The following is a 26704-nucleotide window of genomic DNA, read 5'->3' as shown; positions in this document are numbered from 1 at the left end:
GACCTGTCTTTAGTGCCCTTCAGATGGATGTTTGTGGAGATTTATTTTCTGTTTCCTGCTTTTCTGAGGGCATCCATTCCACAGTGAAATGCTCTTGGACAGTGGAGTCCAACAAGTCCCAGTTCCTCAGGGCTGGGGGTAAGTTCAGAGCTCCTCATCCAGGGAAGTGAAGTTGCTGAGAGGGAGGAAAGGGGTTGGGATGAGACATTTGCAAACGTGTCTAAGGCTGAGAGGAGGATTTAAATTTGGAAGAGAGGGAGGTAGAAGTCGTCAGCTCACTGGGCTTTGGCATCTGCCTAACCAAGCTCACAGTAAAGTTACTCATCACACGTTGCAGTACCGGCTCATTTCCTTGGTGGGGAGACAGAGAACTGAAGTTCCTAAAGAAGGAAAAAAAGGAAAAAAAAACCCAATAACCTCCCAGTTCAGCCTGGGATGGCTGCCCCTGGGGTGGCTGCCCCGGGAACGTGCTGTCCCTGGAGGTTTGTTATTCTGTGCCCCTGGCTCATTCCCAGTAAAACTGCCACTTCATTCCATGCCAGGATTGCGTCTGTGCACAGGGTGTGCAGAGAGTTCAGAAAGCCCCTTAGGTTGCCCCGTGTCCTCAGAGGGTCACTGCAGGGTGACAGTCTGGGGACAAGTGCTGGGAGCAGAGCCAGCTGTTCCCTGTCCTTGAAGTCGTGATCCTGCCATGGGAAGGATGCTCTGGAAGAGCCCAGGTCCATCCTGTTTGCTCTGCAGCTCCCACCACGGTGCAAGGGAAAAGGAGTCAGGGATACACAAGGAAAGCAGAACTGACTTGGACCTCCATCACTGCCCCATCCAGGAGTGAGAGGGGACATTGATGCTGGAACTAAAACAGGTCTGTGGTTTGCTTTCCTCTCATTAATTTGTGGCCAAGCACACTCAGACATCCTGACTGGGGGCCAGGTCCCCTGTGTCAGGGCCAGGACGCTGCCAAATGCCACCTCCATGGCTGTCCCATGGGGTGCTGTGTTGTTTGCTGGCACTGTGAGGGCTCTGTGGCCAAAAGTTCAGCCTCAAACCGTGGTGGGAACAGAGGAGAGCTGGACAGGTGGGAGAAATAGGTGTGGAGACGAAGCACTGACCAAACAGGTCCCTGCAGACTGGCAGGGCTCTGCTATTTCCCCCTGGAGGTCTTGGTTTGGGTGTGATGAGACCCCAGCCTCTTCCCTCTGGGGACAGAATGGGACAGGCTGTGCCATAATGCCTGTCCCCAGTCCAGGCTCCTGATGGGATGACCCCAGCCATGGACTTGCTCTGTCCTGCTGTCCCCTCAGGGCCACTGGGATCTTTAACCCGCGTCCATTCACCCCATGGCCTGTGGTCACCCCAGGGAGCTTCCATGGGCTCAATCCCAAAACTGATGCAAGTGGTGTTACTACTCAGGTAACCTCCCAGCCCTCAGCCCTCTGCTCAAATGCTGTCATGAAGCAGGGTGTCCCTGCAGCCCTGGACTGGTGTTTTTCGGGTCTGTACCCCTTCCTCTCACCTCTTCTGGCCTCTCAGGTGCCTGCCAGGCCCAGCTCGAACTTTGGACCTTCCTCGAGTCTTTTATTGACTCTGCAGTGAGTGTCAACACAGTGATAGCGTCAGGATGCTGACTTTGGATGTGCCAGTGCCCAGCCAGCCAAGGGAGGGGACCCGGCCCTGGGGTGACCCCACACAGCTATGGGGCTGCTCAGTGGGGTCAGGGCAAGCTGTGCCTCTGGCTTTGGCCAAGCTGGAAACAGTAGGGTTGGGACCCAGCTTCCTAAAACAACAGAGAGGACAGCAGCAGTCCCTCTGGGACCCAGGGTCTGGCAGTCTGGGTTGTGAAATCTCCCACTGGGGCTGCTGGGGATGGTTCCTGAGCTGCTTGTGCAACTTTCCGGTGTGGCAGCGAGAGAAAGACCACCCCAAAACATCCGAATCTTCTGGGTTGTGGTTAAATCAGAAGCATGTGCTTGTGCGGGGGGAGCAGCACCCTGGCTCCCAGTGACCAGGTGCCAGCCTGCATCATGGGGTCCCTCTGACCCTGTAGGGGACCCTGGTCTGGGCAATGACCTTGAGGGGGCCTGGGGGTCCCCAGGCGTGGCCACAGACAGGGGTCCTGGGTCTGTGGGTCCTGGCTCAGCCCAGGATTAGTGTCCAAAACTGACCTCAGCACCCTGCCCTCAGCCCATGACCCCATCACGACCCCAGTCATGACTCCACAGTGACCCAAGCCTGTAACCCCAGCTCTGACACCGCCATGACCCCAATGCCGGCCCCCATACTCACCCCCGAACTACAACTACCATGTTGACCCCAACCTTGCCTCCTCCACCTTGACCCAAGCCTGCCCCCCACGCTGACCCCTTGCTGAGCCCCACTGTGCCCTCTGCACCCTGACCGTACCCTTGACCACCCCAATTCCCACCCCACCCTTACCCCCACTTTACCCCCGGCCCCTCCCGGCGTGCCTGTCCCTTTAAGACCGCCGTCCCGGGGTTGTACCATGCGCCGCCGCAGAGGGGGGATCTCCACGGGCAGGCGCACTCCCCGCCTATTAGCGGGCGGTGAGGGCGGAGCGTGTTCCCCCGCGCGTGTGCCCGCGTGGTGCGGCCCGCAGTACGTGCCGGCCGCGCCGGGGCCGCGGGAGCCGCCAGCGCCAGACGGGCCGGGCCGGCGGTGGGTGCGGCGGCCGGGGGATATGTGGGTGAAGAAGGGCGGGCCCGGGGCCCTCTGTGGCTCGGGGGGTTGAGCTCCGCTGCCGGGGTGCTGTGTGCTGGGGAGGGGCGGTCCGGCGTGCTCTGGTGGGGTTGGTATGGCATGAGGGGCTCTCATTGTGCTGAGGGGACTGGTGTGGTTTGCTCTCTGTTACTGGGATAATGGGGTTCCCTGTGTGGGGACGCCGCCGTGAGTGGCTCCGCTGTTGTTGGCGGGGAGGTCGATGTGTATGGAGCCTTATTTTGGGGGGAGAGCTGAGATGACCAGAGCTCCCTGGTAACTGGGGAGTCTGGTGTGAGTGGGCACCCTGGTATTGGGGATTACTGAGGTTTCTAGAGGTCCCTCTTAGCTGGGAGGGACTGGGATGACCAGGCCTCCCTGTTATTTGGGCAGTCTGATGTGACTGGACCTCTGTTATGTGGTAGGGGTTGGGATGAGCAGAGCTCCTGGTTGTCTGGGGTGTCTGGTGTGACTGGGCATCGTGTTATTGGGGGCTTAATGAGATATTTAGAGATTGCTCTTATTTGAGGGGTCGGGGAGGACTGGGATGACGCCTGTTATCTGGGGGATCTGCTCTGACTGACCCCCAGTTATCTGCTAGGGATTGGGATGACCAGAACCCCTCTTTTTGTGGAGCATCTTGTGTTGCTGAGCACCCTGTTACTGGGGAGACTGGTGCGACCACCGTCCCCTGTATGAGTCCCCGTTATTTGGGGTGCCCCTGTCACACCTGTCACCCTTTGGGCTGTGGGACAAGGGACTGACCAGCACCCCTGGCAGGGTGGGCAGCCTGGGATTGGGGTGATGCCTGCCCTGCCTTGCTTCCACAGCGCTGAAGGGTTGCTCAGACTTACCCCATCCCAGGCTGTTGCTGGTTAAAAGCCTTTAATGAGCTTAATTTTCTGGCACTTCCCTGCTGAACGGTATTCCCAGCGCTTAATTGACACCTTTGCTGCAGGCTGGGCTGTTTCGCTGTTGTTCCATCTATTTCACTTTATAAACTGCTGGGGTGTGGGAAGGCTGTTTGCTCCCGAGTTTTTTGATGGAGTTTCTTGTAAGACTGAAATTACTCACCTAGGGAATGTGCTTGTCAAATGAAATAAGGGGAACACCCTGGTTTTGGGAATATTAAGGCTGGAGGGGGCGAAGGCACCTGGATGGTGGTGTTGGGAGTTAGTCATCAGTGTGGAATTACTTCTTGGGAAGTTTTCTTAGTTGCAGGAGCAAGCACTGCTGGTACAGCTTGGAGTGTGCTTTGTTCTGCCAGTGCTTAGACCTTGGCTTAGCTTTTGGAGTGTTTAGGGAAATAGGAATGCTTAGTGGAATGTGTACAGGGAAGAGGGATCACTGTGGCTCTCTGATAGGTGAAATGGGTTTGTGCTTTTACAGCTCGTCGTAAAAAGTAAAAACATATATCCGGCTGAGAAGCTGGAAAAGTGCAAGGAAGAAAGAGTCAGGTCTCTGTTTCTGAGTTGTAGAAGTGAATCAGTGATAGCAGTGGGGACATCCCTTCTACAGCAGAGCTCTGCTTTATGTGGGCTATCGTGAGGAGCTGCGGGTTTTCATCATTTTTTTTAATAGTGGGGTGCAGTGATTCACACATCCCTTTTGCTAGATAGAAGGGAATGGGTTTTTTCCCAATATTTCTGGAATTTTATGAGAAATTTGAGGAGCTGTTGCACACAGGCAAAGCAGCTCGCTGATTAATCTGCTGCAAATGAGGAAATTAGTGTTTTTTCTGGGAGGTCTGGTGAGCCAGACCCTTCCTGGAAAACCCAGCATTGTCTCAGTACAGGTTTTTCTTCTGTTGCATCTTGGGCTGGTTGACAGCACTGAACCAGGGTGTGCATGACATGACATGGTGTGTGCCTTAATTTTGTATTTGCAAAACATGGAACAGGGAAGATAATAGAGATACAGGAAGAAACACCAATTGAGTGCTTTCTTGTAATCTTCGAGTGTGAAAGCCTTGGAGAGTGAGGTGAAGAGTGGGCAAGAAGGAGGGGAATGTGTCATAAATCTGGCTTAACCCCCTGTTAATTAGTCCTGCTCTAATTGTGACAGAGAAGAACCTCTTGCTTGTCATCACTTTGCAGTTGCCTCCTGTTCAGTCAGTAATTTCTGGGTTGGTGCCTCCAAGACAGCTAAGTGCCTTCTGCAACTTTTATTTTGTTTCTTGCAGAGCAGCTGGAGGAACTCAACAGGGCCATACAACCAAAACACCTTGAACTGTCTCGAGGGAGGCTTTCTCTGCTGCTCACCACCCTCCGTGCTGGAGCTCACAGGCCCCACCAGCACTTGTTTACAGACCCATAGGTGCAAGGTAACCCCTTTCTTTTGAGTGTCATAGCTTGTGGAGCACCTCTGGTGCAGCTGGGTTTGGGGAGGGGGGCTGGCAGTGGGTTCTGGGAGTGATGGTTTCTTTACCTGCAGCAAAAGCAACATGTGGAACTGTCTAATTGAAATCCCATTTGGTCTCTGCTCTCTCCTTCGCCTGTTATGAAGCAGCAATGTTTGTGTTTGTTCAGTTCTGAAGGACTGGGGAAAAGGCTTCCCTGCTCAGGTCTGTGCTGCTGCCATCTCCTCCCCATCCCTTTGCTCTGCTGTAAAAGAAAACCACCTGCAGTTACCTCTGTGGCCACTGAACTTTGTTCTGTTTCCTGACGTGGATTCTCCCGCCTCTAAAAACACAGTTTGTAGAACTTGCATAATTTGCTTTCCCAATGTGATCATTTGATCCCAGTGATGAGATTACTTTGTGCACGTTATTGTGGAGAGTGAGTCACCAGCCCTGCAGTGACAGGTGCACCTCTGCCAAGATTGCTTTTTTATAGGCTTTGAAACTTCATAGATCAGAACAAATAATTGCAGGCAGCTCATAATCTCTTGCTGTTTATCTCCGAGTAAACATTCAGCATTAATTGTGTGCTGCTATCACTCATGGAATCCAGAAAGACCAGGAGTCATCTCTGGTGGCTTCTGGATGTCCACAAGTCCAAAGAGTAGCCGAAAGAGTAGTCCAAAGAGTGGCAGATTATTGTAGTATTTTTGCTTAGTAATCAACCACGTGTGTGTGGCTCCAGTCACTCCTTTGCAATGAATGAAGTTATTGACTAACTGTCCTTTCTTGCTGTGTGGAGTAGGAGATTGCAAGGTTTGGAGTTAAACATGGAGTTGGGTTTTTCTCCTGGCTCTGGCAGTGCATGGGAAGTGCTGGGGAGGTTTAGCAACCAGCCTGGGGAGTTGGTAGGTCTGGCTTTGTGGTGCTGGCAAGTACCCTGCGTCTTGCCTCGCTGCTTGTTTGTGAAACACATCAATTGACTCTCTTTCACGGGTCATTGCTGCATCTCCTCTAACTCCAAGCTTTGGAAGAGCAAGTTGATAAAATGCCTGCAAGGATTGTGCAAGCCCTGGTTGTGTAACAGGGCTCAATGCATAACTGCTGGAGGTAAGAGGAGCAGCTCGTTTTACAAAGGAACAAAAAACCCCTGTGTCAAGTATCTTCTCTTTGTGTTGATCGTGCTGGGGACTTGGAGAGTTGTAGTTTTTGCAGCTTGAGACCAGCCTTTCAGCCTGTGACCCCTGAGTTGTGTGATGTCCTGTGGCCTGTGTCACTTTTTGGCGTGGGGACATCAGTTTTGGATATGGAATTGGTGTTCTGAGGTCTGCTGTGGCCGTGGTTGTGTGTGATTGCAAGGGACTAGGCTGGGAAGTTGCGTGTATTTTCCCAAATCATTTCAGAAAGGTGAAGTCCAGGTCAGACTGCTGACCCATGGCAGGCAGGGAGGTTTGTAGGGTGATTGCACACCCTTCTGATAGGTGTGCAAACCCAGCCAGAGCAGGACAGCTCTACTGCTGAGTTACCAGGAGGTGTAAGGATCATGCAGTAACACCTCCATCCCCTACAGCAACGTAGGAGATGAGCTTGTAATGTCTGAAAAGCTCTTGCATCTTCAGAGGAAACTTGGCTTATAAATACAAAATGTCCTGTCTCCTTACAAACAGTGCTTGGTTTTCTTGAAATAAATAAATAAATCCCCAAAACACACTGTTCTGATCAAAAGTCTTGACAGTTCCTAAAACTTTGCAGGGCCTGTTTAACCCTGTTCCCCTGGTGCTCTTCCAGCTGTTGGTTTCAAAGGAAATCTTTCAAAAGAAAACAGCACTGGAGGGTTTTGCTGTCCAAACTTTTCCTGGTGGAAGAGGTCAAAGTCTGTGGCTACTGACCCCATCCATGGGGCTTTTTTCCCAGTAGTGGCTGCAGGCAAAGCCACAGGCACAAGGTGAGCAAACAGCCTGTGGGAAGGAGAGTTACTTCCAGCTGTGGCTGTGGCAGCACAGGGTACAGCACTTGCGGAAGAGACTGCTGAAAAAACATCATTTTCCCTCTTGAACTTAAAAAAACATCTTCAGCAGGACGTGAACCGTGCAAAATCCATGCCTGGATGGGTTTGTCCTGAGGCTTTGCAGCCCTCTGAGCAGTTGGTTTGCCTGAGAGGTGCCCTTGGGGTTGGCAATAGGGTGATTTAAAACTCCTGCAGACTTGTCCCTGCTCCTGAATATTGATGCTGGTGAGACCCCTGTTCCTCTTTCAAGTGGTACCTGAAGTGTGGTGCTCTGGATTTGTCCCTCCCTGGGAGGGCAGGCTGGGGAACAGTGTTGGTTCACAGGGGGTCAGTTTACCTGCCATGCTCAGGTTTTGTTTACCCTGTAACCCTGAACTCTTGTTTTTCTCTGCTGGCTCTGTGATCTGTGTGAAGGAAGGTGCCCAGGTGCCAGTGAGATGCCCCATGGTTAAAGGTTCAGGGTCAGGTTTTTATCTGGTGAAAGGAGGTGTGCAAATTCAGTAATTCTAGGTTGCTTTAAGGCACCTTGGCAAGTTTGAATTAATTTTTGTGTTGGATAATACCTTAAATCCTTTGATTCAGTGCACTGGGCTCACTGCACAGCCCCACCTCAGCATACCCATAGCATAGAGTTCCTTTCTGCCTCGGTAAAACAGTTCTTGCTGTTCTTTCCCTTGCTTTTGCAGCTGCTCTGCTGTCCTTGAATGAGACCCAGGGGCCAGAAAACGTGCAAGTGTGACACAGTGGAAGCTCAAATATGCAGTATTTCAAGATCCAGACTGACTGATGCACACTCTGTGTCTGTCCTGTGCCTAAAATAGAAGTTTTGCTGATGTTTGAGCGGGTGTGTCAGGGTCTGGGTAGAACCTTTGACAGTGAGAGTAACTTTTGTTTCACAAAAAAACCCCAACAGCTTTTGTGCTCCTCTCCCTGCTTGAGGTGCTGCTGCAGCCAACTCCTTGGTTTGGATTGGGATTTCTGAGCTGGTGGAAGTGTGCAGAAGCACTTCCCTGGTTTTATGTGAGGTTCTGCTGCTTTCCACCCTCAATGAGCTGCTGGTTAATGGGAAGTTGTAGGGAATATGTGGGAAGAAGGTTTTAGGGAAGCTCTAGGTGTAACAAGCCTTCATATCAGCACGTGTGGCCCAGCAGAGACTGAGGGGGCAAGGAGAGCTCTGAGATTTCCCACTGTGCTGTCCTTCCCCAGGAGCCCAGGGGCTCACCTGTGTGGTGATTCCCACCCAAGGCAGGGAGCCTGGGCACGCCAGGCCAGTCAGGGCCACTTGTCTGGCCAGATCAGCATCCTCTTGTTGATGGGAAATGCAATCTCCGTGTGGCAGAGCTGTGGAGAAAAGGCTGATCCAAGGCAATGCTAAATAACCTGGATCTGAGCGCCTGCTTCCGTGGGCTGCTTTTGTTTTGGAGAGGACGACTTTTCTTGCCAGGTCTCCTTTGACTGAAAAGGAAAGCAAAAAGAGCTAATTTGAGACTGGCACAGGCTGATGTAAACAGAATTTCTTAGTCTAATTGGTTGCGTTCCGAAGAGGAATAAGGGAAGATCTGTTTTTGCCCCAAGGGTCTCCTGGCCCAATCCCACACACTAACATGCAGAAAGTCTTGGCTGCAGTGGGTTCAGAGCAGACCAGGCACAGGAGTCTGGGCAGAAATGCCACTTCCACCACATCCCTGCTCTTTCTGCTGCTGCTGCCTCTCCTCCTTCCTCCTGGGCTTGTATCTGTGGGGCTCCTCTTCCTGACAGCCAGCAGTAACCTGCCTGTCTTGTGTCATTAGTGGGTGAAAGAAGAAAGCCCTTGGCTGGTCACAAGACTGCATTCCTATTTGTGGGCAAGTCTCTTCCTTCTCCTCCACTGCTGCTGCTGTGAGGAGTGATGGGGGCTCAGTGCAACTTCCTTTTGGTGCTGCCATCTCTGTGAGCTCTCCACAAACTCTGCAGACCTGTGAAGGGGCTGTCCAATGGTTTTCTTTTTTCCTCCCAGATGTTTATTTTCTATTTACAGTCTTCCTGTTTTCCCATTGTACCTAAAACTCGGCCTTCAGATCTGTGCTGTACAAAGAGTTGGAGTTTTCACTTGGTTTGGTTGCTTATCTCTGCTTATCTCTTATGTGCCTGTCCTGAGATTGTCTTTTGGGGCTGTGCCATGGTGCTGGTGGAAATTGATCTCTGATCAGGGCATTTTTAAGGCTTCTTCTCAAGGCTGATAATGCCCCTAATCTGTGTTGTGCCATGGTCAGCATGAGAGAAAGGGTGATCCCTGGGGCAGACAAGGCATGTGGTGGGAAAGGAGGTGTAGTTATGCACACCTGCCTTTACCTTGGGAATTCAGGATGGTCCTTCCCCATCAGAAAGAGGGGTCTGGCAGATCTGCTGGTAATGGTGACATCCCCAGCCACACGGAGCTCCCAACACTGGAAATCGTGACAGCTGCACTTCCTCTGTGCTCACTAATGTGATGCCTGTGCTGAGTCAGGGACATGAGGGTCATTGTCACGTGGCTGCAGGCAGCACGAGGAGTGCTCTCTCTCCCAGCAGTGCCCCCTTGTCCCCTTCCCTGTGTGGCTGTGCAGGGCTTTCACTGGGAGTCTGGACTGGAGAAAGCTGGTCTGAAGGAGCTTTTCGAGTGTGTTGCTGTTATAATTGCTGTTAGACTTGCATGGATTCCTGTTTATGACAAACTGGACAGCAGTCCTTCGGTGAGTGTTGCTGCACGGAATGGGTGGGCTGGAGGAGAGGGAATGGGTGCTCTGGGGCTGGAGTTGGCACCGTGATGGTGTTGCTGTGAGACACAAGGCAATCTCGTTGCTGCAGGGGTGGTTTGGCTCCAAACCACTACCTGCTGTCCTTGCTGGAGCTCAGCTGAGTCAGCCTAGACCTTGCTGTGGGCTGGGAAGGCTTCTGTGCCTGCACCCTGCTGAGCTCCCTTTGATTGGAGCCTGGCACCGGTGCCAGCGTCGGCCAGAGGGTGACTGATGGCATTGCACGCACATTTGTCATGCAATTCCTCTTCGACTCCATCACCACAGATGCTTTTTCTGCACATATTGCAAGATAGAGGTTTCACCTGCAGCTCCTGTGCTTATCTGCAGGTGTCCAAAGGGTGCTGATGCTTGGGAAAACTCTGGGTGTTTTGGTAGCTCAGGGACAACTCTGGGGGTGCAACCTCTGTGCCAGGGCAGGCAGTGTCCATAGGGTGAGTGGGGATTGTGGGGATCCCTCTCTGCTGGGTTGGTCTGGACTCAGGGGGTCTTTGGTGTTGTGGCTGGTGCCAGGGATCAGTTATCAGAGGTGGGAGCAGTGAGCAGCCCCAGGCTGTGCTTGGTCAGCAGTTTTCCTTCTCCTTCCCCTCTCAGCAAGGCTGACACTGCAGGTCAGGGTGTGCTGATGGTGGCACAGGGCAGAGTCAAGCACAGAGCCTGGTTGTTCGTTTTGGGGCAAGAGTCACAGGCTGCAGTCCTGGGAAGTTCAACTGTCCCGAGGTACTTGAAACTCATCACAGATACTAGATTAAAAACAGGCTACTTCAATCTCAAGAGAGTCAACTTCCTGCCCAGATTGCCAATTTAGCTTCAGAGCCAAGGCTTTTTGTAGATACCACAATGTGACTTCCAGGAGGGGAAACCTCCCAGCCATGTTTTGTGATCGTGGTGCTGTGTCCCAGGGAGTTTTTGGGGACATCTGATGCATCATTCCCTGATGCAAGGGAGGAGAACAAATCTCTTCAGGTTCCTGACCACTTGGCTTTCATCACTCCCCACCCTATCTTGTTTGTTTTAATACTGTTTTTATATATAGTTAAATACTTTTTAACCCTGTGACCTTATAGCACCTTTAGTCTGTATGGAAATCATGGGGGATTTGAGGATGCCTGGCACTGAGAGTGCTTTCAGTCTTTTTTTTTTTTTTTTCCCAAGGTGTGTATGAGAATGGGGAATACATTTAATTTAATACGAGGATGAAGTACATCTGTTTGCTAGCATGGAGATGTGCAGAGAAGGTCCCTGATGATTTGAATGATTGTGAGCTGCTGTATATCAAGCAAATTCACACATTCAGGGGCTGAAAAGCTGTGCTAAAACACAGCATTGCAATCTTTCAAAATGTTGTGACTTTTCTGTGTGATGTAAATGTTCACATCTTGCTGAGACTGATTGCTCTACTATGTGCATAAACAGGGATCCAGGAACTGGAGCCACCATTCCAAAAAAAAAAAAAAAAAAGGATGTGGGATGTCTTGTCTTGCCTTGATTGAAGATGTAATAAACCCTGTGGTGACCAGCCTTGAAATTGTTGTCAAGGAAAGTTTTACTTCTGCATCATAAATTTCCTTTTCCTTTAAAAAACGTAGTTTGATTCTACCAAGGCCCCTTCCAGAGACTGCAGGATTCCCTGGATAGCTAAATTTCAGGAATCAGGTTTCTTCTCACTGGAAGTTAGAAAAGGACGTGTATTTGAAAATTAATTGCTGTGAACTTCTGGAAAATAATCATTACAGCCAACTATGTGAGACTGAGATAAACTGAGGCATAATCTTCCTGTGCTGGGTGAAGCAAGTTCAATAGTTACTGAGTTATGACAACCCTTTCAAAACGAGACACGAGGTCTAATTTCACATCTTTGCCTTTCTCTTGCTATGTGTAAGCAACTTTCCTTGAGGGTAGGAGTGGTGAGGGGAAAGCAAAAAGAATTTGTAGCTGGGATATAAAGCTTGAATAACCAAATGTCCAAGACCAGAGGGAGCCCATCCTCAAAATCAAAGCAGCTCTTGTGCCTTGTTCCATCACGAGGCCATGACCATGTTTCCTTCCAGGGTTAGAGGTCAGCATGGAAACCTTGTGCTGTGGAGATTGTGAATGAAGAGAGGAGAGCAAACCAGGCTTTGCTCTGCGCACCAGAGCCATAAACCTGGAATTTTCCCTTCCCTGGCTGTGAGCACTGACTGGGTGGTCTGGCTGCAGCTGCAGGGTTCCCCTTTGAAGCACTGGAAAGCTGCAGCATGGTCAAGGCGAGGAGATAGCGCAGCTTCCACCCCCACATCCATGCAGGCAGCATTCCTGGGAGCTGGCTCCCTGAGGATGCCTCTTTCCAGAGAGCAGACCACCTCTGGAGGCTCAAGAAAGCCAAACCCCTCTGTTCTAGGAGGCCTGAAGCTCTGCTGCTTTGGGCACAGTGAGGAGTTTTGGCTGGAGGCAAAGCCCTCACCTGGCTGAGGAGAGCACAGACTCATTCTTTCCCTCATTCTTTGCCCACACAGGGCAGCTCATGAATATCCATGTCTGAGCTATCTGGAACTGGCAGGGAATTACTGTGGGCTGGGTGCTGCTCACTACAGGTGTGTCTGGCTTGGAACTCTCCTCCCTGTGCAGTTGGTGATGTGAGAGCTTGCTGTGCCCTGTGCTAGGAGCCTTTCCCAGGGCTCAGCTGCTGCTGGGTTTGGTGCTCAGAAGGGTAGGAGCTGCAGCTCCTGCCCCAAACCAGCTCAGCATGGTCTCCATCAGCCTTGTTTTCATTCATGCCTTCCTCTGAGCAAAGGTTTGTCATTGCCTTACGGGCCTTGGGATTTTTGAGGAAAGTGGGTGAAAGACAGGCTGTTCTGAGGATAACCTTACTGATGTGGCCATCACTGCCCTGTGTCAGGGGAATTGTCCACCCTTGTGTAATTTGGGCAGTGAAACTAGTGCTGAAAAATCCAACCCACCTTGCAGAGTTGGAGGTATTTACTCCTCCCTGGGTCCAGGCACTGATTCCTTCATCTCTTTGCAGAGTTGGGCTGTGCTGTTCACAGGAAGCAGCTGAGGCTCCCTGGGAACCAGGGACCAGTGGCCCTCAGGGCTTCCTTGCCCTGAGATGTAATGAAGTAATGAGTGAGATGGCAAGAACCAAAACTCTGTGAGAGGATGGGTTGCCTAGCAGGTTTTGGCTGAGATCTTCTTCCAGAGGAGGTGGGGTGGCAGAGGGGAAGAGGAGAAGAGCTTGTTATTAAAATTTCTGGGCTTTCATCAGCAATAAACCCATAAAAGCAATAAACCAAATTTTTTTTTCCCCCACCAACGCATTCCCTGGTATTGGTTGCCATACCAGCTCCTTGTTGATTTACTGGAACCAGATAAGGAGGAGGAGAGGGATCCTACTGGGAACTGTGCCTTTTTGGCAAGTAAACCCCAGCTGTGCAGGCTTTAAGTAATAGTTTAGTCTACAGTTGTACAGAAGTAACACCCAACTTGGCTCCAAGATCCAGCAATGGAAAGCCTTTTTGCAAGGAGGGAGGACACGGTGACCTGCCTGATGGAGAGGAATGTGCAATTTGCTTGTCTTCAGTCACATCACTCTTATTTTTCTTCCAACATCCTGCCTTGGTGTCTTTTCTGGGAACCTATTGGAAATCTTTGCAGTGGTGTTTTAGTGCCCTTTGTAATGCAGTTACTTGCCAAGTTCTCCACCAAGTGAAACTTCTTGTGGGGTTGAGCACTAGCTGGGTTGCCAGAGTACCCACCCAGGGTCACTGCCAGGTGGCTGTGGACTTCTCCCTGTGCTCCACAGGGTGCTTTTTATAGCTGGTGCCCTGTGGCAGAGGGCTGTGTGTTGTCTGGAGCTGGACTTTCCTTGTGGGGGTGACAACAAGGGGTTGTTCTTTGCTGAAGATTTTACCTGGTATCCCTCATTAATGCTCCCTAAGCATCACCTTCCCTTTTTTTCCCTGCTCCTGAGTGTTTTAGTGTAACTTCAAACTTCAATTACTTTTATTTCTCAGCCATGGCACATTTCCTTCCTGCAGCACTACCACAGCTCTGCGTCACTTTTCTGGGTGTGAGTTCAAATGTCCATGGTCTCCTGGGTTGGCAGGACGCCCAAGTACAAGAAGAGAGTCACTTTGCCCTTCCAAATCAAGTTTTGAGTTAATTATCTGTTTACTTGGCCAGAGTGTGTCCTTGCATGTAGGGAAGATAATCTTGTGATCTGGATTAGGGTCGGAGGAGTTCAGAGCTCTGGCACAGCAGTGGGAGGGAGGGAGTGATGGGTGGCTCCCCAGGGGAAGGACAGGGGTCATAGGGCTGGTTGGGTATTTGAGGGCTGGGTGTTCATTCTTGTGTTGCCAAGGACTCTGGGAATAGCTGTGGGCAAGTTCCAAGTTGATTAAACTCTGCCTTGGTAAGTGGAAAGGAGTAATTCAAGGAGATGGAAGTTAAACTGGGGGAGATCATGGAGGGGACTGGGAAACCAAAGACACAGAAAGAGATGGATGGTAAATCCAATCTGCAGTGGAGTAAATCAGAAGTATTCATCACTTGAGTTGTAACAACCTGTTGTGGGGATTCTCACAGTAGAGTGCCACAGTCCTGCTCTGTGGTTTATCAGCACAGCAGGGGGCCAGGGCATCCTGTCACCTTTTGGGAAAGAAGGGGGAATCCCAGAATCTGTGGGGTGACTGGAAGAGTGGGATCATCCTCCAGTAACACACCAGGGGCTCTGTAGTGAGTAAAGGCTTAGTAAAGGCTGGCCATGAGTCCCTGTTGAGCATTGCTGGGGTGTCAGTAGGAGTCAGGTTGGAATGTGGGGCTGCTCCAATGAGGAAATCACCTCAGATGGATTAGCAGGGATACAACAGGAAGGCAAAAGCTTGGTGGGACACCTTGGGGCACAGAAGAGCCTTGCAGTATTGTGATTCAAGGCCTCTATCCAAAGAGTTGTTGGGCAGCCTTGTGCTCCTAAGACTAAATGTAAAGCAAAAAGCATTTTCTGGATGTCTTTTAACGCTGTCCCATGTGGCTGCTGGTGCTCATTGTTTTTTTCCTTGCTTACAGTGCCTGTGAGTGCCATGGGGGAATCCAGCATGGACCCAACCATCTCAGCTTCTGACAGCACTGCACAGCAGGACTCTCTATTCAGCATGATGGACGTGTTCCTCATCTCCCTCATCACTGGACTTTTTACCTACTGGTTCTTCTTTCGCAAGAAAAAGGAGGAAGTGCCTGAGCTCCCCAAAATGCAGACAGTGTAAGTAACAACTCTCAGGCTTCGTGGCACTGCTGGAGCTATTCCCTCTTGCTTATGGTGGGTTCTGGGAGTCTCAGCTGGATTGTGGGAGGGTCCCAGGTGAGGGATCTTGGTCTCAAAGGGTGTTTTTCTGCCCTCAACTGCTCTGTTGTGCGCCTCACAATGCTGAAATCCTGGTGGAAGAGCCAGGCTGCAGTTCTGCCTTACCCCACCGTGTGGCTCAAATCGGGAATTGGCCTTTCCGGAGCAAGGCAGGAAAGCGTCTGGTTGGACTTCAGAAATTTTAAGGATTTCATTGGCTATTCTTGTTGTTTGCTGATAAAAGTCATATTTAGATAAATGTGGAAAGAAGTGAACTTGCTCTTAAGCAGATTTGCTATTGGAAATCTTATCTTGCCTTAGCTGTGAAGGAAAAGAATAGTCTTGGGGAGCTGGGAGATAGTTCTTCAGTTGAGCTGCTTGGCAGCTCCTATAAAACTCGATGGGCTTTTGATGCCAGGTTACCACAGCAGCAGGAGATTGGATTTGAAGAGGGAAAGCTTTGTTCCACCCTGTCTTCTGCAAGGGGCTTGGGGCCAGGTGGAGAACTGGGTGCATTTCGTTCCTTGTCTCAGTCACATTCCAAACTTCACATCAGTTTTCTGCTGCACTTTTTATCTCTTTCCTTGTTTCTGGCCTTGCAGGAGGTTGGAAAGTACATTTTCTGGCTGGGGGGGTTTTAAAGGGCAGCAGTGTCCCTGGCTGTGGTACCTTGTGCAGATGGGTGCACACATGGCTGGCAGCAGCCCAGCTGTCTGTGCCTGCTCGGCCTTACCTTGGGAATGTGTTCTGTTGGATTGCTGGGATACTTTCCCTCTCATGCCTGCCAGACAGGGCTGTGTGTGTCAGTGCACATGGTTGCCTCTGGAGATTGTAAGGAGAGTGTGCTGCAGTGAGAGCTGAGCTGGCTGGGGAAAGGGCTCTTAAAATCTGAAATTAGATCCTGCCATGGCACAGCCCAGGCTCCCGTGCTCTCATCCTTGTGACTGATTCCACCTACAGTCCGTCATGTGCAGCTCTTCCAGAGGCTGTGGTGACCTTGCAGAGAAGCTTTGACTGCCCTCGGTGTGTGTTACCACCCTGTGCTGCTGCAGGGCCTCAGCATGTGGGCTTCCATCCCAGCCTGGCTGCAGTTCCTGCCCTGAGCTGCCTCAAAAGCATTTTGTTTCCTCCATGGGTTCTGCGCTGCCTTCCCTGTCCTTGTGAACAGTGGCTGGGAGGGAGCAACTGCTCCTTGTGGGAGATGTGGAGCAGCAGCACCTCCCATCACCGATAACCAGAGAGGTGAGGCTGTTTTGGAAGTTGTCTGACACAGTTGCATTTTGCAAAAGTGTCAGCCAGGCAGATGCGGAGTGAGAGGAGGCTGTGAAGTAGTTTTACCTTGCTGCAGTCATTGTAGAAAGCTGGTCTGAGGGCAGTGTGACACTAAAAGCCAGGGTACATCCATCCTTCAGGACAGAGACAGTCACTTCCTGCAGCTTTTACAGTGGGATTTTATGGGATGCCTGGAACTGGGAGGAAAACGAGTGTGAAAACAAGCTTGGTCAGCCTTGGGTTTCCTTCCCTCTTGTAATCCTTGAATCTGGCATAGAGTTTCCTTTCTGATGAACAAGCAAATTGACAAGACAGAGGATCACAGTGTCAGCCTCTGCCTGTGGCTGGCTGGGTATGGCAGGTGGCCCCATGGGCAGGCAGGGAAGCTGTCCCAGACCCTTAGAGGCAGAGAGACCTCAGTGGGGCTGTCTTTGGCTGGGTGGAGAGCCTTGACTTTCAGAGGAGTTGTGTTTCTTCAGCTCATTCTCTGCAGCTCTGCCTGAACCAAAGTGCCTTGCCAAAGTGTCCTGAAATGCTTTATCTGATGGCATTGGGTGATGGTTTCTGTTGTGTCACTTTGGCCCCCAAGTTCAGCCTCAGAATACTGGAGAATGAAGGTGCTGAACAGCAATTCAGGCACATCACAGTGGCTGCTGCTTTACTGATTTGTTTGCAATGCTGAAGAGTGCAAGCAGAGTCTCTGACCTGGACACAGCATCCAGCACCTCAGTTCCCTTCTGGGGCTTTTGGGAGCAGCACACCGTCATAAAACCTTGTCAGCTCAGCAGAGTCTGCAAAGGAAATCCACTGTTGTTAATGCCCTTGACTGTGGAAGAGCAGATGTGTGGTTGAAATGCCCTGTTATGGATGGCAGCTGGGCTGATTTCGCTCAGCATGGCCTGGGAAAGTTCATGATCTTGCCCCAGTGATGCATCTCCAGGTTCAGCCACAGCTCAGTGAGGGATCAGGCTGCTGATCTTCACCCTTCAGCCAAGTGGAGCTGTTTTCCTGTCTGAAGTCCCCACAGCTGGGACAGAGCCCAGCACATGCAGAGGCGTCCCACATACGAGGCGTCCTGTACCTGTGGCGTGTAACACATGCATGTGTGGGCCAGGCTGGTTTCCCACTGACTGAGCATTGCTTGTGTTTTGACCATTTTCAGGCTTAATTAAAACCACCAGAGCAGCCCTCCCTGCAGTCTGCTCTGCAGATGTCATTAGGGAGAGCAGCTCTGGATCGCCACGCAGCCACGGCCACCGCGCTTCCTCACAGGGCCATTGCCGGGGAATGCAGGAATTTATTTTTATTCTTTGGCTGCTCCTCCTCTGCAAGTTTCTCAATCATAGATTTCTTTCCCTTCTCGTGTCCCAACTCTGCAGACAGTCATCCTAGGGTGATGCAGGCAGGACAGCCATTGGTATGCTGGGTGTCACCCTCTCCCTTCTCCCCCCTCTTTAACATTGTTTGGGACAGAAACTGGCTTATCTCTATTCTGCAGCTCTGCAGAAATCCATTCCCTGGTACTTGTAGGGCTTCCTGTGGCAGGAATTGCTCTAAGTCCTTAGCCTGATTAGCTCTCTGCTGCCTGTGTGTGTGTGAGACCATCTCTAATTTAATTTAATAGGATTCTGAGGAAAACAAACTCCTTTGAGCTGCCTCCGTAATGGCACTGCCATAGTTACCCGAAGCGTTGCTCACGCAGTGTCTGGAATCGTTTCATTCAGCTACAGCATCAAGCTTTTTTTTTTTTTTTTAAAAAAAAGAATATATATAAAAGCAGCTGTGATATAAACAGTTTCCAAGGGAACAAGGCTGGGGGAGGGTTTTGTGTCCCGTCCCCCTGCTCCACGCGGATGGGAGAGGGACGTGTGCTGCAGAGGATCCTGGGAGGTTTCATTCTCCACTCCTAATTCCTTTCTGCCACTGCTGCCAGATGTTGCAGTTTCTCAGGACTGCGCAGATCCACTCAGTAACTTCCAAAGCCCCACCACGAGGATCGGAGTGGACAGGACCACTCCTGCTATGACCCGTGCCGGGACCTTTTGTGCCGGCTCTCTTCTCCTCAACAAAAGGCTGACGCTCGGTTTTAACGCCCAGGAGGAGCAGAATGGAAAGGCCTGTGTGCGTGTGGCTCCAGAGCTAAGTTAGATCCATCCCCCCACAACTCCCCTTGCAGACACAAGGCTGCCCTGGACTCTCTGTCTGCCTCCTCCCTGCCCTGCCATGGGCTGCGTGTACTCAGCCCCGCAGGAAGAGCCGGCCGTGGCCAGGTGAGTTACTCTGCTTGGTGGGATCCTTCCAGCTCCAAAGCTGGGTGGAGTGGGTGTCTCTTTCCTCTGCCACGGGAGGAGAAGGAAGGGGAGAGGCTCTGCTTGGAAGCAGGCTGCTCCAGAGGAGACCCTGCTGTCAGTGCTCGGTTTCTCTGCAGCATCCATGCTGCATCCTCACTTGTGGATGTTTCTGTGCTTTCAGCAGGAAAGCCACGGGAACAGGAGCTTTCTGAAGGAGAGGTATTCAGCTGAGACAGACTTTTATATTGGTGCTGAGCTGTTGGGAGCTTCCTCCCCTGTCCTTTCTTTCTCCTGAAACCAAAGTGACAGAGAGCCCTGGGAGTCGTTTGCACTGTGGGTTCTCACCAAGGGTGGGAGAGCTGTATGAGCTACAGACTCGCTCTGACAATGGGGTTAATCCCCTTTCCTCCACCCAATGCTGCTTCTAGTGCTTGTAGCTGCTACCCTGAGCTGTCTAAGCTGTAAGAGCAGTCCTTGCTGAGGACAAACTTTCTCTTCCAAGTTTCCCTGGCAGAGCAGTGGAAATGAGTGTCGTTTCTGCCTTTGGTGCCTGTGTGGTTTTGCTGCTCAGATTTTCAGGCCACCCTGATGAAGCAGTTTCAGGGAGTTGTGTAGCCTTTTTTCCAAAGCCAGGCTCATTATTTCTTCTGTATGTGAGCCACAGCCTGTTCTCCACCACTCACTTCAGTGCAGGGTTGCCTCCTTTGAAAACGGACGAGCTCCATGTGCTGCACCCTTTTCTCTTCCAAAGGGAGCTTGCTGAAAGGATCTGAAAACTTCTCTTTTTCTCCTCCTTTAAAAGCGTTTTGTTTAGTAGTTGACCCAACAGTTGTTTAAATTGGATCTCATTTGCAGAGGGCAGGAACTAAAGAAGTTCACCAAGGAGCCAAAAACTAAGTGAGAGCTGTGGCTTGAGAGCTCTCCTGAGCCCCTATTCTGGCTGCAGTGTGGGCAGGCCAGGGACTGCTCCTGTAAGATATTTGTGATATCCCAGTTCCCAACAGGGGACAAATGACAGCATGGGGAGACTGCTGAGAGAGCCAAGCAGGAGTGTGAAGCAGCTCTCCTGGGAGCACAGCTGCCTTGGGGAGCTTTTTGGGGTCAGCTTTGCTTGTCCTTTGTGTGTGCTTGCCTTTTGTATGAGGTATTTGGTTCTCAGAGCTGTCAGGCCCAGTTATGGAGCTCCTTGATCCCTTTGGGTAGCAAGGGGTGCTTGAAGGGATGTTTTATGAGTTCCCCCACCCTGCTGCTGTGCGTGTGTGTGCTCTCCACAAATGCCTCAGCACATCCGCAGGATCCCTCCCTCTGGGCTACAGGGTTGAGGAAACTGTTAGTGAGCTCTTCACATTCTCACATGGGCTGGAGCCAAAACCATTTGTTTTTTGCCTGGAGGCTTCTCTCTTCCCACAGGAGACCCGGCCTTGCATTCTTCCATTGTGAAATGGAATGGATCCCACGTTCCTCTTCCCTGCTACTGAAGTTTTGGTGGGGAGGACAGCAAGGGAGCTCCTGTCCTTGCCTGCTGTGAAAAGCTCCCAAAACCTATGGTTGTAGCTATGGTCACCTCTGCTCGTGAAGCTCCTGGGGTCCCCAGGGCTTGGTTGTTGTCACCCTGTGACACTGAAAATCCAAGGATGTGCTAAGGATAGTGAAACTCTTCTGGCTCCCTCCCTAGCAGAGTAACCAGACCAGTGTGAATCCCTACCTCCATGATTCTGGCTCTGCTGTGGTTTCCCCCTTCCAAGTCAGGGAAAGCCACCCCCATGCAATAATGCAAATGTTCCGTGGAGGAGATCCACCCTGGGGATGGGAATCTGGCATGGGAATGAGCTCCACAGGACCTTGGCTGGCAGCGGTTGCCTCATCTGTGGGTCTGATGAGCTGCGTGTGTCTGCTCCACAGGGCTCTCCAGCTCTGGGGCTCATGTCTGGCATGCTGTTTGGGGGTTGAAACAGCTGGTTTTTAGCCCTGTTTGATTTCAGACTTGGTAGATGTGCCCTGGGAGCATGGCTCAGGACTGATCCTGCCTGCCCATTGTGCTGTGGGAAGCAGGGAGCTCTCCATTCCCTTCTCTCACACCATGAGATTTATCTGGAGACCTGCTCCTGTGGGATCCTTGTAACCTGCTCTGCTGTGAAATCTCCTGGAGCAGTTGATAAAGGTTTCCTGGTGGGCAGGGCTGAGTGCCTGGGCTTTCCCTGGGGGAGGATTCACTGATGGGGTCAGGCACTGGCTCAGATTTTCCCATCTGCACTGAGTCCCTGCTCCATGGCTGTGTGCAATGAGTATCCCTGGGACAGGGTGAATAACAGTGGTCAGTGGGGACTCACACCCTTTAGGGCAGCTTTCCTGACATCTGGAGGCCACTTTTCCCTTGCTTATTCTTGACCTCAAAAATGAACGTGTTTGTCTAAAAAGAGATTTCTTCTGTCTTTCAGAGTAGCTCCAGTGAGAGACAGCAGCTTCATCGAGAAGATGAAGAAGACGGTAAGCTGCTTCTTCTGCCTTCAAGGGGTGCAGGGAAGGTGGGGTGACTCCTGTCCTTCCCAGTTTTCTCTGGAGGCTGTCAGCAGGAGGAGCTGATTTGGGTACAGACACATGCCTGCTGCAGAGAGCATCCAGAGGAAGGCTGTCTGAGCAGCCAGGAATAGCTCTTCTAGTCTATGCCTGAGAGTTGTTCTTAGAGAAGAAATTAAAGTGAAAATGCAGTGGAAAAAAATAATGTAATATGAGATCAAAGTCAGGAGGGAAATGGCAGAGACTTTAAAGTCATTGGCTGGCAGTTGTTTATCTGTGTGGTTGGTTCCCAAAGTGGCTGGCTGTGGAATGGGAATTCTTATGCACAGAGTTGTCAGCTTTTGACTCCACTGGTCTGGACAAAAGAGGAAGCACAGGAAGAAGCAAAGGCTGGATGCATTTTCCGTTTTACTTCAAAGTAGCTGGCCTGCAGCAGAGCAGGAGCTCTGGTGCTTAGGCACTTGCCCAGAGCCTTTGGCAAGTTCTGCATTCTCATCCAGGGTGTTTCCTGTTTCCAGGAGTCATGCTGCAGCCTAGAAGTTGAGAATAAATCTGGAAGGGTTATTCTTTGCTTTGGGTTTTAGTCTGACCTGAGTCTCCCCTCTGAGAGTGTCAAGAGCCATGTTCTCATTAACAGCTCAGCCTTGAGTTTTCTGCCAAACCCTTGTAATCCTGCACAAGCACAGACTCCTGGTTGCCTTTAGGTTGCCGTTCAGCTTTCCTGATCCCAGGCATTTCCTTTGTCTGTGCTTCATCCATGCATTTGCCAAATGACTAATGACCATTTAAAAAGCATTTCTCTTTCTCCCCAGGGGCGAAATATAGTGGTTTTCTATGGTTCCCAGACGGGCACAGCAGAGGAGTTTGCCAATCGCCTCTCCAAGGATGCCCATCGCTATGGGCTCCGGGGCATGGCAGCAGATCCAGAGGAGTATGACCTGGTAATTTAGCCCTGAGCACCCTTGGGAGAGTAACAACCTTTCAGTGCCCCCTAAAAAAATAACAATTACCTTGGCCAAGGGACAGTGGGCCTTTTAGTAGTGTCTTTTAGGGAAGAAAAGATCAACCTGAGAGATGCAGATATGGGCTCGGTCCTTGCCATTATTCATTATCCTGGTCCCTTGCATGGAAAATCCCATTTCTTTTCTGGTGGGGTAGAAATATTAATTTGCAGTCCAGTGAGGGTGGGTGGCTTTATTTTCCCTGCCATTTTGGGTGGGTTTGGCCTTTCCCAGCCCCTTCTGTAAACACGTGGTGCTGTTCACACACCTACACTGTAGAAGTAGGAATTGCCCAACAGAACAGCCACATTGTGGGATCCTTGAAGATTCTTCCTTTCCTTTGGCTGCAGTCAGACCTCAGTCGCCTCTCTGAGATCGACAAGTCCTTGGCTGTGTTCTGCATGGCCACCTATGGAGAGGGAGATCCCACAGACAATGCCCAGGATTTCTACGACTGGCTGCAGGAGGCTGACGCCGACCTGTCGGGGCTCCGCTTTGCAGTAAGTGGCTCCATTCCAGTTTTTGTGTTGCATTTGGGCAGCAAGGCCAAGAGCCCTCCAGTGTGGCTTGGGAAGAGGCCCAACATGATGTCTGTGCTTTGTACACCTTGTCTGGGGTGAGGTCCCTGCTGTCTGCCTGCCCAGGCTTTGTGCACAACTGCAAATCTATGTCTGGAGGCTTTAAATGCAAATGTCAGAGTGCTCTTTCCACTCCCTAAATCATGAGGGTTTGCTGGTCCAAACAGCCTCAAACAGCCCTGCAGGCACTGAATACAAGTCTGTAAATGAGCTACAGGCTGCTGCTGCTCTTCAGAAAATAATTGAGCAGCCCCAGGCCAGATCTTCTCCCACAAATTAAATCACTTGGAGGAGTGTGTAGCTCCCTCCCTGTGCTGAGCTGAATAACTGGCTGAGGAACAACCACCTCACCTAAACTCTGGCCAAATTCCTTAGGCAGCATAATAATTGCAAATGAGAGCAAAATCCGCTGGTGGAGATGTGAAGCTGCTCTGTGTGAAGCTGTGAGCAAACATTCACTGTGTGGTTTGTGGGAGGCAAAGGCCATCAGTTGGTCTCCAGGCAGTCCAGGTTCTTACTGGTCCCATGAAGAGCTCTTGGAAGTGCATCCAGGCTCAGGGGAGGTGCTGGTGCCTCCTGACCACACTCCAGTGGTAGATTATTTCTGCAGAGCTGATGGGGAAGCTGGGAGAGGTCTTGCTGTGTTACTTCAGCATCCTTTGCTGGGTGATACTTGGCCAGAGGATGTCAAATGGATGGAGGAAGCCCACCTGCTGCTTCTCAGTGCTCATGAGTGCTCCTTTCCAGGTCTTTGGGCTGGGGAACAAGACTTATGAGCACTTCAATGCCATGGGGAAGTACGTGGACAAGAGACTGGAGGAACTCGGAGCTCAGCGCATTTTCGAGCTTGGGCTGGGAGATGATGATGGCAAGTGAGTGCCTTGGGGTGAGGGGCTGCTCAGAGCTGGCTAAAGCAGCTTGGGAGGGACCTTGGCAGGGAATTGTATCGCATATCAAGACAGAAATAAACTCCACAGGGCTCATTTACACACTGGAGCAGACTTTGCAGCCTCCTCTGCCTTTGCTCTGCTGCAGCTCCATTGCTAACCCAGCCTGTGTGGATAAACTCACCTATCCTGGTGAAGGAGGCAGATTAATCTCCTTGGGAAGTGTTATGGTGGGAGGCAGCAATTTTCCGACTCAGACAAGGATGTTTCCTTCTTTTCTTTTTTTTTTCAACCTCTCTGTGCTCACTTGAGCACCTTGGGGCATTACATCAACCTGTGGCTCTACCTCTAAGGTTTACAAAGTCTGATGAGAGGGACATGCCATAAGTGAGAGGCTGAGGAAAAAGAAGCATTGCAATCTGCCTTTTAGGAAGGTCCTCTCAAGCTAGGGATGGACAATGGGGAGCTGAGGTTTTTAAAGACTGAACCTGAATGACAAAGCCTTCCTTGGCAGACCTGGTGAAGGGAGGGCTGTAGCAACAGTTCCCACTCAGTGCTTTTCTGGTGATCTGTGGCCTTGTGGAGGTCTGGGTCTAAGGCAAATACTATTTCCCAAGGTAAAAGAAGTCAGTAAAGATCTCAGATGGCTCCTCTGGGAATGAGGCTGGGTTATTGACTCTCTCTTCTCCTCTGGCTAGCCTGGAAGAAGACTTCATCACCTGGAGAGAGCAGTTCTGGCCAGCAGTGTGTGAGCACTTCGGGGTGGAGGCTACAGGAGAAGAGTCCAGGTGGGTTTGGGAGCAGATCCTTTTGGGTGGCAGAGTCTTGCCACTTCTGATTGGTGGCTGAGCCATCAGCCCTGGGCTGCTGTTCCCTTTCCTCTGCACTGCCTCCCCTCCAGGCTCAAGGAGGGCATGAGTGAAATAGGGCAGGGAGCAGGGCAGTTTGCCCTGAGCCTGTCCTGGTGTGAGTTTGAGTGCAGCTCTGGGTTGCTGTGCTGAGTGGGGAGGTGGTGGGTTTGGCTCCCTTGGTGATGGCTGTGCTGCTTGTGAGGTTTCCACTGAGATTTCCACTTGCTTTGGGCTTTCTGCAGAGTCTGCTTGGTCCCTCATGTCTCCAGATGGTTGAAGGGGTGGAATTTGCATTTGTTTTTGAGCTGCAGCAAATCCAGCAAAGGACATGATGGTTCCAGCTGTACCTTGTGGGTTGCAGTTTGACTTTTTTCTCTTTTCTCTCCCCTTTCCCCCTGCAGCATTCGGCAGTACGAGCTGGTGGTGCACACAGATGTGAACATGAACAAAGTCTACACGGGGGAGATGGGCCGACTCAAGAGCTATGAGAACCAGAAGCCGTGAGTGCCAAACTCCCTGGGTGGGGCTGTACATGGGGCAGGTGTTGGGTCCTTGATGTTTCTAACAGCGCCTGCTGTGCAGGCAGTGTGATTTCTGCAGCACAGCAGGTCTCTGCCCAAGAGAAATGGGTTTAGATCTCCACTGGGACTGTGAGATTCCCCAATTAATGAATCATTGGTGGTGAGGGCATGGCTGTGCTCACATGTGCTGTTTGGCTGGTATATCCACAGCATCTGTCCTGAGCCTTTCCTTGCCTGGGGTGGCCAGTGCATGATGGCTGCTGGCAGTGTTGCTATGGGGAGATGAGATTTAAAAATTAATTCCAGCCTGAAATATTGCTTTAAGATGTGACAGTCCCTCCAATCCACTTCTGTGTCATGTATGCTTAATGGGACAGAAGCTGTTGACTGCTGGGCTGTGCTTAGAAGGAAAAGGATCTGTTTTCTATGCCAGTGTGGGGAGCAGCAGATCGTAATTAGAGTTGTGCTGTGGTGCAGTGTGATTTGGAACAGGAGCTAAATCATGGGAGCCTGCTCTGCAGGCAGAGGGAATATGCCTGGATACAAGGAGCTCCATGAGCCTGCAGGAGAGTAACCAGAGGGCCTTTGTCTTTCCTTCCAGCCCATTTGATGCCAAGAACCCCTTCCTGGCTCAGGTTACAGAGAACCGCAAGCTGAACGAGGGTGGAGAGCGACACTTGATGCACCTGGAGCTGGATATCTCCAATTCCAAAATCAGGTACTTTTCTAGGGGAGATTGCTCCTCACAAGGATGTGGCATTGGCCTCAGCCAGCACTTCAGAAGGGGTCCTTACTCTTTAACACTTCCCCTCTGGGCTTCTGTAGCAGGTACCCCTTGTCAGGACTAGCTCCCAGCTCTTGCACTGGCTGCTTTGGGTCCATCCCATCCCATCTCATCCCTCCCACATCCCTGTCCTACCTGAGCAGTCCCAGGTGCAAGAATTGTCTTGGAGTCATTCAATAAATGGGAGGGCAGATCAGCTGTGAGAGAAGGTAGAGCTGGGGATTGCTGTTGCTGTGTTTGCCTGGATTAGGTGTCCAAGCACAGGGGAATAAAGCCCTGTTTGTAAAAACCCTCTCACTGGCTTAAATTCCTTAAATTGTTAGGAAGTCCTGAATCCAGGTGGCTTAATGTAACAACTGCAGAGGTTTTGAGGAGCTTTGTTCTGGCAGGAGATTGACCAGTCCTTGCTGGAACTCTGGCAAAACTGCTGTTAACCTGGGAGGTCTCCTGTAAAAACCCTGGTTCTTGAAACTGTTATCCCACAATGTCACTGCCGCTGGCTCTGTGGGTCCCTGATGGTGCAAGTGCTTGTGCAGCAGCTCAGCTCTCAGTGTTGTCCTGCTGCCTCTTGCACCAGCCTCCCCTTGTCTTCTGGCTGAGCTGCTGGGGGTGGTCAAGACGTGCTGCAGGTGTTCCATGTGCTCTGCTCTTGCTCTCATGCCAGGTATGAGTCTGGGGACCATGTGGCTGTGTACCCAGCCAACGACTCCTCCCTGGTGAACCAGATTGGTGAGATCCTGGGCACGGATCTGGACACTGTCATGTCCCTGAACAACTTGGATGGTGAGTGTGAATGACCATTGAGGGTCAGCAGCTCTCTTTCAGCTGGGGCCTCTGTCCTTCACCCTCAGGT

General features: G+C 51.2%; 1 protein-coding gene across 4 annotated transcripts in view; it reads left to right on the top strand.

The window, feature by feature from the left end:
• The first annotated feature begins 2534 nt into the window (after positions 1–2534).
• The window catches only part of POR (cytochrome p450 oxidoreductase), a 28804-nt gene continuing 4634 nt past the window's right edge, over positions 2535–26704 (top strand). Inside the window, exons 1-11 of one of the 4 annotated variants that reach the window (XM_085078091.1) lie at positions 2535–2673; positions 4895–5035; positions 14876–15068; positions 21151–21199; positions 22042–22170; positions 22581–22730; positions 23556–23680; positions 24394–24483; positions 24948–25046; positions 25669–25785; positions 26516–26634. In XM_085078091.1, the coding sequence (XP_084934217.1) occupies positions 14890–15068; positions 21151–21199; positions 22042–22170; positions 22581–22730; positions 23556–23680; positions 24394–24483; positions 24948–25046; positions 25669–25785; positions 26516–26634 (1057 nt within the window). In that variant the 5' untranslated portion in view covers positions 2535–2673; positions 4895–5035; positions 14876–14889. Of the gene's footprint in view, positions 2674–4894; positions 5036–9620; positions 9770–14116; positions 14223–14875; positions 15069–21150; positions 21200–22041; positions 22171–22580; positions 22731–23555; positions 23681–24393; positions 24484–24947; positions 25047–25668; positions 25786–26515; positions 26635–26704 lie in introns of those variants that run through there. The other 3 variants (XM_085078092.1, XM_085078094.1, XM_085078093.1) reach the window with 3 other exon arrangements.

This window comes from Lichenostomus cassidix, chromosome 19, assembly GCF_008360975.1.
Source record: "Lichenostomus cassidix isolate B80296 chromosome 19, HeHo_3.0, whole genome shotgun sequence".
NCBI classification, from domain to species: Eukaryota; Metazoa; Chordata; class Aves; order Passeriformes; family Meliphagidae; genus Lichenostomus; species Lichenostomus cassidix.
This window is presented reverse-complemented; position numbering and strand designations above follow the sequence as displayed.